This window comes from Pelobates fuscus, chromosome 3, assembly GCF_036172605.1.
Source record: "Pelobates fuscus isolate aPelFus1 chromosome 3, aPelFus1.pri, whole genome shotgun sequence".
Classification (NCBI taxonomy): domain Eukaryota; kingdom Metazoa; phylum Chordata; class Amphibia; order Anura; family Pelobatidae; genus Pelobates; species Pelobates fuscus.
The window spans coordinates 295,429,581-295,442,632 of NC_086319.1; the positions used below are offsets into that span (position 1 = coordinate 295,429,581).

At 43.2% G+C, this 13,052-nt stretch overlaps 1 protein-coding gene across 1 annotated transcript in view; it reads right to left on the minus strand.

The window, feature by feature from the left end:
* The window catches only part of FRMD5 (FERM domain containing 5), a 92,004-nt gene extending 81,758 nt beyond the window's left edge, over window positions 1-10,246 (minus strand). Inside the window, exon 1 of the mRNA XM_063448698.1 lies at window positions 10,045-10,246. Within this exon, the coding sequence (XP_063304768.1) occupies window positions 10,045-10,149 (105 nt within the window). The 5' untranslated portion in view covers window positions 10,150-10,246. The remainder of the gene's footprint in view (window positions 1-10,044) is intronic.
* Window positions 10,247-13,052: the final 2,806 nt, after the last annotated feature.

The following is a 13,052-nucleotide window of genomic DNA, read 5'->3' on the forward strand; positions in this document are numbered from 1 at the left end:
AGAGCATGGGTGAACCACAAGACTAACATATATACAGTTATTGCAGAATAATATAGAAAGAGACTATGTAATCTTCTATAATCATTAATAATACATTATGACAAATTGGTCATCATAGATAGGGCCTATTTAATAAACCATGAATTGTGAAGAACTCAAAAACAAACTGTAAAATGAGAACAAAGTAGCATACCCCCTGATGGGTGGGCCAGTAACACAATTGCGTCACTGGCTATTCAAAAAGGGGGTGACAGGGCGGGGCCTGGCAGCCAAGATGGCCGGACGTGCAACCTGAATCCTCCTGCACCGGCAGACACGAATCCACTAATCCTGCCCAAAACACAGGGGCTGGCAACTTCAGGTGTTTGGAGCAAGACGCAGCACCTTGCAGGGATTACAGCGATACCAGTTTGGCACCGATCCGACCTGGTAAAGCCTGAACCGGCCATGCGGCCTAAAATGGAGCGGTGCCTGCAGCATGGGGGAGGCGGCCGATCACCCGGCAAGGGACCCGCTCCCATACGAGACACACACACAGCCCTGCTATCCCCCCCCCATGGACCGGCGGGGGTTATCCCGGTCCTCGCTGGGGACGGTCACCGCCAACAAAGCGACAAAATCAGCAGACAGGCAACGACGCATGGGCCCACCCAAGATGGCGGCTCAGACGTGGCCCGCGAAGGGGAGAACCCGCATCAAACCGCCTATACACACTCTGGAGTTCTTTGACCGGCTTGGTGCGAGCCTCTGGTCGGCACTCCACACTAAAGGCCAGACCTTCAAGATGGTATTGCAACAAGCAGCGGCGTGGATACGCCCTACAACCCGCCACCGCTTAAACAGACACCCGCCAGCGGCTCCCAGGACGGCTACCCGACGGTGGCTACGCCAGGCACCCAAACAGCAGGGAAAATCTATACATCTCCTGGGCGCTAGCTCCCGCTTGCGCACACACCAGAGTGAGACCATCCTTCACGCCAGAACCACTTCTCGCCCAGGGACATCTGCGACCTGCAAAGCGGCGCCATACCGCATGGGCGAACTCCCAGACCCCTGCACCCGAGAGAACAAGGCGGCTGAGCCGGCATCCCACACAAGCTACTCACAAGCTCTAAGAGCCGACGTCCGACCAGGCTTACATCTTCCCTTCCACGGCACGGATGCACACAGGAGAGCAGCAACCATGATCGACGACGCCAAGGCCCCGTGGGACTTATCGGTATGTGACCTGCCAGAGCCGACCACAGGTGTGGGCTGACACCCACTAACTCTCGCTGCCGCACGGCGGCCTGGACTGCTGACATGCTACCACATCTACGCAGCCCTCGCGGACTATGTCCCTCCAACTCTTTATTTTTTATTTTTTATTTTTCATGCCTTGACCTTCCTGTGACAAGCGAATGATAGAAATGTTGATATTTGTTTTTACAGCGTATAATGTAATGCTAAACACACACCTTACTGTTAAACCTATTCCATTCCATTTACCTATACAGCTATTTGCATGTAAGGAACACCCGTATTAAAGCAACCTCATCCATGGGTAGCCAGCAACACAGGCTGCATAACTAAATGTACATAGCTTCTGACCCAACCGATAGATACTAAGCAGCAGGCGATCACTAGCAGAAGGTCTAACATATGCTGGAGACTATTTTTCGTATTTGTATTTGTTATATCGCCTGTGACCTGTTATTTTACTCTTTTGCCCTATCTACTAAGCTATTCAATGAATGCATTTTGTGGCCCATCCCTCTAGCAATACCAATCCACTTAGGCGGCCTAAACTGCCCTCTGCAGGACTTCTTAGCCTGTGAAACTCAATTACTAGCATATATTGCATACTTAAGCTTATACTAATCTATTCAGAATGTTATGCCAGATGCAGCTAACCACTACCATATATATTACATAGTAATATCAGCTTGGACAACTAGCCTGCACTGTTCTCTGTTCTCTATTACCATTGTAACCTGTATTACACTAATTCAGTTTTTTCATTATATTAACAGTCAGCCTTGATAGAACTCTGTGTTAAGCGTTAAAAAATTTAAAAATGTGCAACGTTTTTCCACTGCCTAATTGATGTAAACCTGTGTTCAACTCTACATACCCTGACTATTGTGGCACGGTGTGCTATTTGTGAATTTCCATGCACAAATAAAATAAAGAATTTAAAAAAAAAAAAAAAAGGGGGTGACCCGCCTCTACCCGAATTAGCGGCAGGTCAACCTGGTGTGAATGCATGGCTTGCTGCCTACCAATCAAGTAGGCCAGCCCAGTGAAGGTAGACAATGGCAGTGCTATCTGCACAGTGCTAGAGCCCTGAGTGTAGCATGAGCATGTTCAATGATTTTAGGGGACAAATTCAGACGGCAAAACAGGAACCGTTCATCAGGACTGTCCTGCCAAAATCTGGATGGTTTACTTTAGACATAAAATAGTAAGTCAAAATAGTCTACCTTAGCTATATTGTTGTTATAAGAATAACAAAAAAATCACATCACTTAAAGGATCACTATAGGGTCAGGAACACAAACCCTGACCCTATAGTGTTAGCACCACCATCTAGCCCCCCTGGACCCCTCATGCCTCCATAAATATAGTAAAAATCTTACTGTATTCAAGCCTGAAGTTGTAACTCTGCATGCTGTTAGACTCAGAAAACAAACAGTCTGAAAGGCACATCAATAGGTTTAAAAGACCTGCCACAAAGGGACTATTAGACACACTCTCACTATACTCAGGGCACTAGGACCCTGCAGAGAGCACTGAAAAAATTATGTGGCTACATATACATGATTTGTCACTTGTGGGGGATCTGTGGTTTTTTTTCATCTGCCAGAATCCTTTGTTAACTGGCATACTTTTACATAAGCACAAAAAATGAAGGTTTATGGAAAATCCTGCAAAATAGCAAAAAGAGCCTTGGTTTTCATTAATCCGCAAACCTTTTCCACTATAATCACTACAATCATAGCTAGCAATCTATTTAGAAACAAAATAATGAAAACATATGGAAAAGAATTAAAGACCCCATATCAACTTATTTATGGTGCCTTTTTAATTTAAGGGGTTAAACCAGTGGTTCCCAAACTTTTTAGGTTCAAGGCGCCCTTAATATTTCAGTATTTTTCCAAGGCACCCCAAGTCAAAAAAATGTCTAGGTTGTACATATGTACAGCGCTGCGGCATATACTGGCCTCCTAATCTTGGGAGAGGCACTGGTAGATTATTTACTGCCACATGCATAATTGTGTTAGTGTAAAACATGCAGTGACTACATCGTGCATAATTGTGTTAGTGTAAAACATGCAGTGACTGCAGATTGTGTAATTGTGTTCATGTAAAACATGCAGTGACTGCAGCTTGCATAAATGTGTTAGTGTAATAAATACAGTGTGAATCTGTACTCTACAATGTAATGATAATATGTACATCTTAATTAAAGTCTTACAGTACAAGTAAAAATACACGCTTTAAGGATACTGCTGTCTGTGGACAAGTTACCATTAATAACTGACAGAATCAATTATTAAGCCAGCTGTAAAGAAGATTACTGGGGGTGAAGGGGGCACATTTGTGTAATATTAAGTAAATGATACTATGTTCAGCTAGTGTTACATCCTGGCAATCAATTAAAAGTGGCACACAAACTAAATTTAAAAGATGTGTTTGTTTATATCGACATCACTACCAAACCACTCCCAACACCATCAACATGTACCCTCAATAACCTTAATAAGACTGAATAAACACATGTGAATTACTGTTAGCAATCTTAAAGGAACACTCCAAACACCATAACCACTACAGTGAGCTGTAGTGCTTATGGGGCCAGTAATGGCAACCCCCACTGTAACTAGTCAAACTGTTTCTGAACAATTTTAATTCTTATCTGGGTACCAGTTGCTGTGCTCATCTGTCTGACAGTATATATCTTTCTAAGCAAGGCTCGGCAGGGCAGGCATTAGCTCAGTGGAAGAGAGCAACTAGCTGTTGCTTTCACCCAGCAAGCTAGCCCTGCACAACAAGGCCTCGCTCAAGAGAGCTAACAGGAGCTCTGGCTTAGGAACATCAGACTCTCCGTTACTCCCGAGGACCATAACCACTACAGAAAACTGTAGTGTTTATGGCGATTGGAGTGTTGCTTTAATAAAAACTCATAGCACTCACCTCAGTATGTCAAATTGAATTGTGTTTCACACAAATTAAAGTGCCTAGCTATGATGTTACATAAATGATATTTGTTGTCTCACTTTGCATCAGTTGTAAAGTGTCATGGCGATTATATGATCTAGAAAAAAAAACTAAAATTCAGACAAAAAAAGATCAAACTATTAGAACAGCCAATTTTGAGATTTATTGTTTTTCCAGATCAACACATATTCTCAAAATTATGCTATTCAGTTTTCACTTCATTACAATTTGGTACTTAATCAATAAACCATGTTGTATCCCATTTCAGCTTTATTACATGGTTGAACGTATTTTAATACATGTAGCCATGGCTCCCGTTTGAAATTTGACATATTTAAAATTCAAGGTTCATTTGGTGGTCCGTCATGGATTTGTGAGACCTTGCCTCACCAGATCTACAAGTTTCTATTTGTCAGTAAACTGAAACTGAACGGTTCCCTGGTGATTACTGCTATGGTTGGTTAGCATGTGTTAAGCATGGATGCTTGAGTCCCAAGCTGCTCGTAAGTGATATGACAATTCGAGAACCCACTCTCACAGCTGGGATGCAAACAAAGAAATCTGCATCATTCACATAAAGTATAATTATACAGGAAGTGCACTGCTAGTGTTTCAGCACGTTAAAATGGGAATTTGCAGGGAATGATATCATCAACCTGGAGTTTCTCTGTTAAAGGCACATTCCATAGACCCATACGTTGAATACAATGTGTAGGTAAAATCACTGTTTGTTATGCTGGGGGTTCTATTGCTCCAATGCTGATGTAAGCAATGCAGCAGAAAGTCCCATCATGCCCAAAGATCACTGGTGTGAATAGATTTAATTTATGGGTCATGCTGAAACTGTAAAGTGTCTGGATTTGCAGAAGATTGCTGACAATCAAATCTAATTATCCTTCTACTTATTAATATTTTGTATGTCCTTATTTTGTTATCTATAACGTGTATTAAAAAGGTTTGGTCAACTCAAATCTAGATTGTCACTTTAAAAAAAAATAAAAAATGCAATCCTGTGAATACAAAGTGGCCTTACATCTATCACAGAGGCTTGTCACAGTAAATTTCTTATCACACAGTGACTGACATAGCATTTAATAAGATGATAATTCCCGCTGGAAATAAGACAAACCAGTTGCCCTTGAAGCCTGGAATCGAGTAACCTTGTGTTAATGTACTGAACAACATTCACTGTATAACAGGTAACATTTAATCCTGTATATAACACACAATACTGTTGACACAGACTGCCACTATTGTGTTTATTCCACTCACACAAATACTTGACTGTGTTACCGTCCATGGGAAATCTGTACTAATGTATAGTAATCCATTCTGCTGTTGTAAAAAATGACGTACATGTTTTAAACCACGGTGAAAGAGTTAAGCACGATCATAATACATTGACGTATGGCAAATCAAGCTAAGTGTATTAAAACACACATTAGCAGGGGACTTTAGAAATTAGTTGTCCCTGGGATGCTTTTAAAATATTAACCCTTTAGTAGTATATAACAAAACAAATTGAAGATCCTTGCTAACTGTGGTATTAAAATGGTTCTCATATCAATCTTTGTTGCAATAATATGTAAAACCATTAAGGCAGTCTTGCTGAATGCAACGGTTATGATTATGGTTTTTATATGAATAGATCTTGGGTTGTAAAGATAAACTATTCAAGGTTTGTGTGTAGGCCCTGCAACATTTACAGTTATTGTATTTGTGTTTCGGGTTGGTCCAGGAGGTTCCAATAAAGCAGTATAATCAGGTGAAGTGAGTGAAGTTAACCAACCCTTACTAGAGTAGGGTTCAATGCTTCTAGTACAGGGGTAGGCAACCTTTTAGCAGCACTGTGCTGAAATAAGATTGTGATGTCCCGTAGCGTGCCAGTCCTATTTTTTCTAACTTGAGATGTGCATGTTGCCGTATTCTGCCTGTGTTATTTATACTGCAGTTGCTTTGTATTGTTGTATTTGTGCGTATATGAGCTATTATATTGTATATGTTCATGAGTAGTTTGTGGTATTGTGTACCTATGAATGTCGGCTGTGTATGGGGGCTGCTTGTGGAATTGTGAGTGTGGATGGATATATCACATTGTGCGTTTCGTAGTGTGTATGTATGGGGCTGTTTGGGGCATTGCATGTGAGGTGTGTGCATGTATATGGATTGTCAGTGGTGTTGAGTTTGTGCGGATTGTGTATTGTGTTTTGTGTGTGGGCTGTTCGTGTATATCTAGCAGTGTGGGTGTCTTCCCTGGGTTCCAGTGGGGACCAGGCTGGCCATATACATGTCAAGGGCAGGAGCTGCGATAGCTGCTCTACTTCAGTGTGGATTCCCATTCACAAGTGCTGGGAGGAAGTGATCTGAGAACTCTTCCTCTACGTGCTGCAATGCATAAATTGAGGATTGTCCTTCACCACCTTTTCGTATTAGCAGATATCTGAAGTTTCACTGGGACTTTTGATAGGTCAGAGCCTGTTTAGCTCTAGCAGCCTTGCGTGCCGTGCAAAAGCACCTTGAGTGCCGTGCATGGCACATGTGCCATAGGTTGCCTACCCCTGTATATGCGCTAATTAAAACCAAGCATAAAGTTTTGTTTAATGGAGTTTTCTGTTTCCAAGAGGAATGTTTAAGATTAGCATTGTAATTTTTTAGCTCCGAGTTTATTAAAAAGGATTTAATTTGTGAATTATGCCCATATACCTTTTTTGGATGATTAGTGCCACCCACCCACGGAATGTTTAAGATTAGCATTGTCATTTTTTAGCTCCGAGTTTATTAAAAAGGATTTAATTTGTGAATTATGCCCATATACCTTTTTTGGATGATTAGTGCCACCCACCTTACTATTCTCCTACTCACTTACAACAAAAAAATGGATGAAAATCCTAAAAGTTTCCCTATGTACACAGATATTAACAAGCAATAATATTTAACATCAGTATCATAGTAGCCAATGTAACCTCACAAAAGATTATCAAAACCTACACATAGCAGTCTCATGCCTGCAGCAAAAATAGGTCTAGCTCAGTCAAGTACACCAGTTTAACTGAATACAGGGTATCCGTATTCAGAACTAGGTCTGTTAGCGGTACTTAGTAACAAGCGGACATGGTTGAGAAAAAATGCAGTATACTATGAAAGAGAAAATGACTCCAATACAACATAAAAAGCATAGTTTAAAAGTCCAAGGACAGTAGAATACAGCTAGTATCCACCATTGCTGCCTGCAACATTTTTTTTTCACTAGTCACAGACTAGTGAGGGACAAAGGTTTAAAAATAATATCCGGAAGTATTACTTTACTGAGAGGGTAGTGGATGCATGGAATAGCCTTCCAGCTGAAGTGGTAGAGGTTAACACAGTAAAGGAGTTTAAGCATGCGTGGGATAGGCATAAGGCTATCCTAACTATAAGATAAGGCCGGGGACTAATGAAAGTATATAGAAAATTGGGCAGACTAGATGGGCCGAATGGTTCTTATCTGCCGTCACATTCTATGTTTCTAGTAGATCATCAGAAAATTCTAGCCCTATACGAGCATGTATGTACCACCATATACATATAATCTATCCAAACTCTACTTGCAACGCACGACTTGGTGTTCAGACAAACACATGGTTTGATTAATGTTCACACTGGATTTAACGGAAACATACTCAGTGATATCTCAGCGTGAAACTGCTTTACTATATCAAACTGGATGCCAGCAATAGGACTGCGTATTAGTGCAAATTACACAAGAGTAAAAGTGCATTCTACAACACAGACATAAAGTATAATATGTAGATGTGCAGCATGGAAATTCTCTACAAGGTACAGTCATTAGCTACAAAGCAATATATATTAGTAGTTGTGTGCGTAGCGGAGGGTAGAAGGCTGTCACTCTAAAAGATACAGGAACTGAGGTCTCTTAAATGCATTCGTTTAATAGACGTGAAAGTTGACCGTGAGGGTATTTGTGTAAATAATTGACTGTGTGAGTTAAATCACTCGGAAACCCTAATTGCAGGCCCAGAACAAAATATTTTCATACCCAGGTAAAATCACAATTTGATATTTTTTTTATAGCTAGAAATCATTATTTAGTCAATAAAACTGTTTGTTTGACTTCTGCCTGAGAATCTTTGAATGGAACAAAATCAGTGTGGTAGTTACCTTGCAGTCTCTCTGTGCAACATACTTAATGACAGCCTATTAATGTTGCACCCAGATGAATAGCAATCACACGCGATGTATTGCTGTAACAGGCTTAGTGGAAGATATCTATGATGATTCTCTTAGTGTAACATCCAGAGGGCACACAATCACATTAAATGTATTTGTCAAACACCGTTAGTGAGAGCTCTCTCTGAATTTATAACATTCTCAGCAGCAACAGTCACGGAGTAAATCAGTGTAACACACTCAAAGTCAGCTAAGAGTCTCTTAGTGTAACAAGCTTGATGGCAACTGTCTGAGAGTCTGTAACTGTAACATACTCTGGATGCTGTCTGACAGTCTGCTAGTCTAACACACTCATTGGAAACTGAGAGTTTATTAGTTTAACACATTAGTAACTGGGAGTCTATTAATCTATCTTACACACTCTGTGTGTAAGCTGGTACAGTCTATTAGTGTAATACATTTAGTGGTGGTGGTCTGAGAGTATATTAGTGTAATATACTTAGTGTAGGTGCTGTCTGAGAGAATATTTGTGTAACATACGCAATGTGGTAGCTGCCTCAGGGTCTGTGGACATAACACATTTTGAGACAGATTAGATTCTATAAGTGTAATGTGGAAGCTAAGAGTCTATTAATGTAAGTTGTAACACACTGTGTGAAAGCTGTCTTACACTATGTTAATGGAATACATTCAGTGGCATCTGTGTGGGATTGACGGTGTTCGGTGTGCAAGTCTGGTAATGTAACACAATCAGTGTGGCAGATGTCTAAAAGACCATTAGCGTAACACAGTCAAATCATAGGTAAAAATCTTTTAGAGTAACAAATTTAGTGTGGAAGTGTCTGAGATTCTATTTCTCTAGGAGACTATCAGTGTGATACTGTCTTAGACTCTAATGGTGTAACACTCAGTGGCAGCTGTCTAAAAGTCTATTAGTGTAACACACTCAGTCATAGCGGTCTATGAGTCTATTAATGCACCACACTCAGTTGTAGCTATCTAGAAGTCTATTAGTGTAACACACGCAGTTGTAGCTATCTAGGAGTATCGTACTCAGTTGTAGCTATATAAGAGTCTATTAGTGTAACACACTCAGTTGTAGCTGTCTGAAAGTCTATTGGTGTAACACACTCAGTTGTAGCTGTCTGAAAGTCTATTAGTGTAACACACTCAGTTGTAGCTGTCTGAGAGAATATTAGTGTAACACACTCAGCTGTAGCTGTCTTAGAGTATATTAGTGTAAGACACTCAGTTTTAGCTGTCTTAGAGTATATTAGTGTAGCACACTCAGTTGTAGCTGTCTGAAAGTCTATTAGTGTAACACACTCAGTTGTAGCTGTCTGAAAGTCTATTGGTGTAACACACTCAGTTGTAGCTGTCTGAAAGTCTATTAGTGTAACACACTCAGTTGTAGCTGTCTGAGAGAATATTAGTGTAAGACACTCAGTTTTAGCTGTCTTAGAGTATATTAGTGTAGCACACTCAGTTGTAGCTGTCTGAGAGTCTATTAGTGTAACACACTCAGTGCCAGCTGTGTGAGTTTATAAGTGTGGCACACACAATGAGCTTGATCTGGTAGCAGTCCCTCTTGTGACATACACACACAGGCCCATATGTGCCCTTGCTGTCCTTGGTGAGCCCCTTGTCCCCCTCTCCTCCCCGTGTCCGCCCTGTCACCTGCACATTACACGTATACTCCGAATCGTCCAGCAGCCTCACGGTGCACACACATGGCAGGTCCAGATTGCGGTTACTCCCGCTCATGAGACGACTCAGCATCATCCCGACACCGGGCTTACAACGGGCAAACACCCGCTCCGGGTCACCGTGCGCCCGCCGGGCTGCGCTGCAGACACTCTCCACCTCCGCAGCCGGCTCGACCAATGAGAGCAGCAGGAAGGCAGAGCGACACATCCATAACCGCTAGCATCCCAGAGTCTGGAAATAAAGGACAGAAATCCTGCAATAGCAACAGGGGGAGGGAGAGTGGGCGGAGCCACAGCATCCCCATCATCACTACACTAATTACTGGTACCCAACAGGCAGCAGTACAGCCAGCGATGTCACCCAGCCATGGTATAACACTAGGCACATGGAATTCTTACATCCAGCCAGGGATATCATGCAGTGCACATGGAATGCTCATACGTGGCCAGGTATATATATCATACTGAGCACATGGAATGATCATATGTAGCTAGGGATATCAGGAATGATTATATGTAGCTAGGGATATCATACTGAGCACAAAGAATGCTCACATCCAGCCAGGGATATCATACTGAGCACATGGAATGCTCCCACCCAGCCAGGGATAATATACTGAGCGCATGGAATGCTCACATCCAGCCAGGGATAATATACTGAGCGCATGGAATGCTCACATCCAGCCAGGGATAATATACTGAGCGCATGGAATGCTCACATCCAGCCAGGGATAATATACTGAGCACATTGAATGCTCCCATCCAGCCAGGGATAATATACTGAGCGCATGGAATGCTCCCATCCAGCCAGGGATAATATACTGAGCGCATGGAATGCTCACATCCGGCCAGGGATATCGTACTGAGCACATGGAATGTTTCCATCCAGCCAGGGATATCTTACTGAGCGCATGGAATGCTCACATCCAGCCAGGGATATCATACTGAGCGCATGGAATGCGCCCATCCAGCCAGGGATATCTTACTGAGCACATGGAATGCTGCCATCCAGCCAGGGATATCGGACTGAGCACATGGAATGCTCCCATCCAGCCAGGGATATCGTACTGAGCACATGGAATGCTCACATCCAGCCAGGGATATCATACTGAGCGCATTGAATGCTCCCATCCAGCCAGGGATAATATACTGAGCGCATGGAATGCTCCCATCCAGCCAGGGATAATATACTGAGTGCATGGAATGCTCCCATCCAGCAAGGGATAATATACTGAGCGCATGGAATGCTCCCATCCAGCCAGGGATTATATACTGAGCGCATGGAATGCTCCCATCCAGCCAGGGATAATATACTGAGCGCATGGAATGCTCCCATCCAGCCAGGGATAATATACTGAGCGCATGGAATGCTCACATCCGGCCAGGGACATCATACTGAGCGCATGGAATGCGCCCATGCAGCCAGGGATATCGTACTGAGCGCATGGAATGTTTCCATGCAGACAGGGATATCTTACTGAGCACATGGAATGCTCCCATCCAGCCAGGGATATCGTACTGAGCACATGGAATGCTCCCATCCAGCCAGGGATATCGTACTGAGCACATGGAATGCTCCCATCCAGCCAGGGATATCGTACTGAGCACATGGAATGCTCCCATCCAGCCAGGGATATCGTACTGAGCACATGGAATGCTCCCATCCAGCCAAGGAAATCATACTGAGCACGTGGAATGCTCCCATCCAGCCAGGGTTATCGTACTGAGCACGTGGAATGCTCCCATCCAGCCAGGGATATCGTACTGAGCACGTGGAATGCTCCCATCCAGCCAGGGATATCGTACTGAGCACATGGAATGCTCCCATCCAGCCAGGGATATCGTACTGAGCACATAGAATGCTCCCATCCAGCCAGGGATATCGTACTAAGCACATGGAATGCTCCCATCCAGCCAGGGATATCGTACTGAGCACATGGAATGCTCCCATCCAGCCAGGGATATCGTACTAAGCACATGGAATGCTAACATCCAGCCAGGGATATAGTACTGAACACATGGAATGCTCCCATCTATCCAGATATATCGTACTGAGCACATGGAATGCTCCCATCCAGCCAGGGTTATTGTACTGAGCACGTGGAATGCTCCCATCCAGCCAGGGATATCGTACTGAGCACATGGAATGCTCCTATCCAGCCAGGGATATCGTACTGAGCACATAGAATGCTCCCATCCAGTAAGAGATATAATACTAAGCACATGGAATGCTAACATCCAGCCAGGGATATAGTACTGAACACATGGAATGCTCCCATCTATCCAGATATATCGTACTGAGCACATGGAATGCTCCCATCCAGCCAGGGATATCGTACTGAGCACATGGAATGCTCCTATCCAGCCAGGGATATCGTACTGAGCACATAGAATGCTCCCATCCAGCCAGGTATATCGTACTAAGCACATGGAATGCTCCCATCCAGCCAGGGATATCGTACTGAGCACATGGAATGCTCCCATCCAGCCAGGGATATCGTACTAAGCACATGGAATGCTAACATCCAGCCAGGGATATAGTACTGAACACATGGAATGCTCCCATCTATCCAGATATATCGTACTGAGCACATGGAATGCTCCCATCCAGCCAGGGTTATTGTACTGAGCACGTGGAATGCTCCCATCCAGCCAGGGATATCGTACTGAGCACATGGAATGCTCCTATCCAGCCAGGGATATCGTACTGAGCACATAGAATGCTCCCATCCAGTAAGAGATATAATACTGAGCACATGAAATGCTCCCATCCAGCCAGGGATATCGTACTGAGCACATGGAATGCTCCCATCCAGCCAGGGATATCGTACTGAGCACAAGGAATGCTCCCATCCAGCCAGGAATATCATACTGAGTACATGGAATTCTCCCATGGCATCCAGCCAGGGATATCATACACTGCAATATATAAAAACAACTAAACCTACAATTTTGCTTAGCACATGAAATATATACACA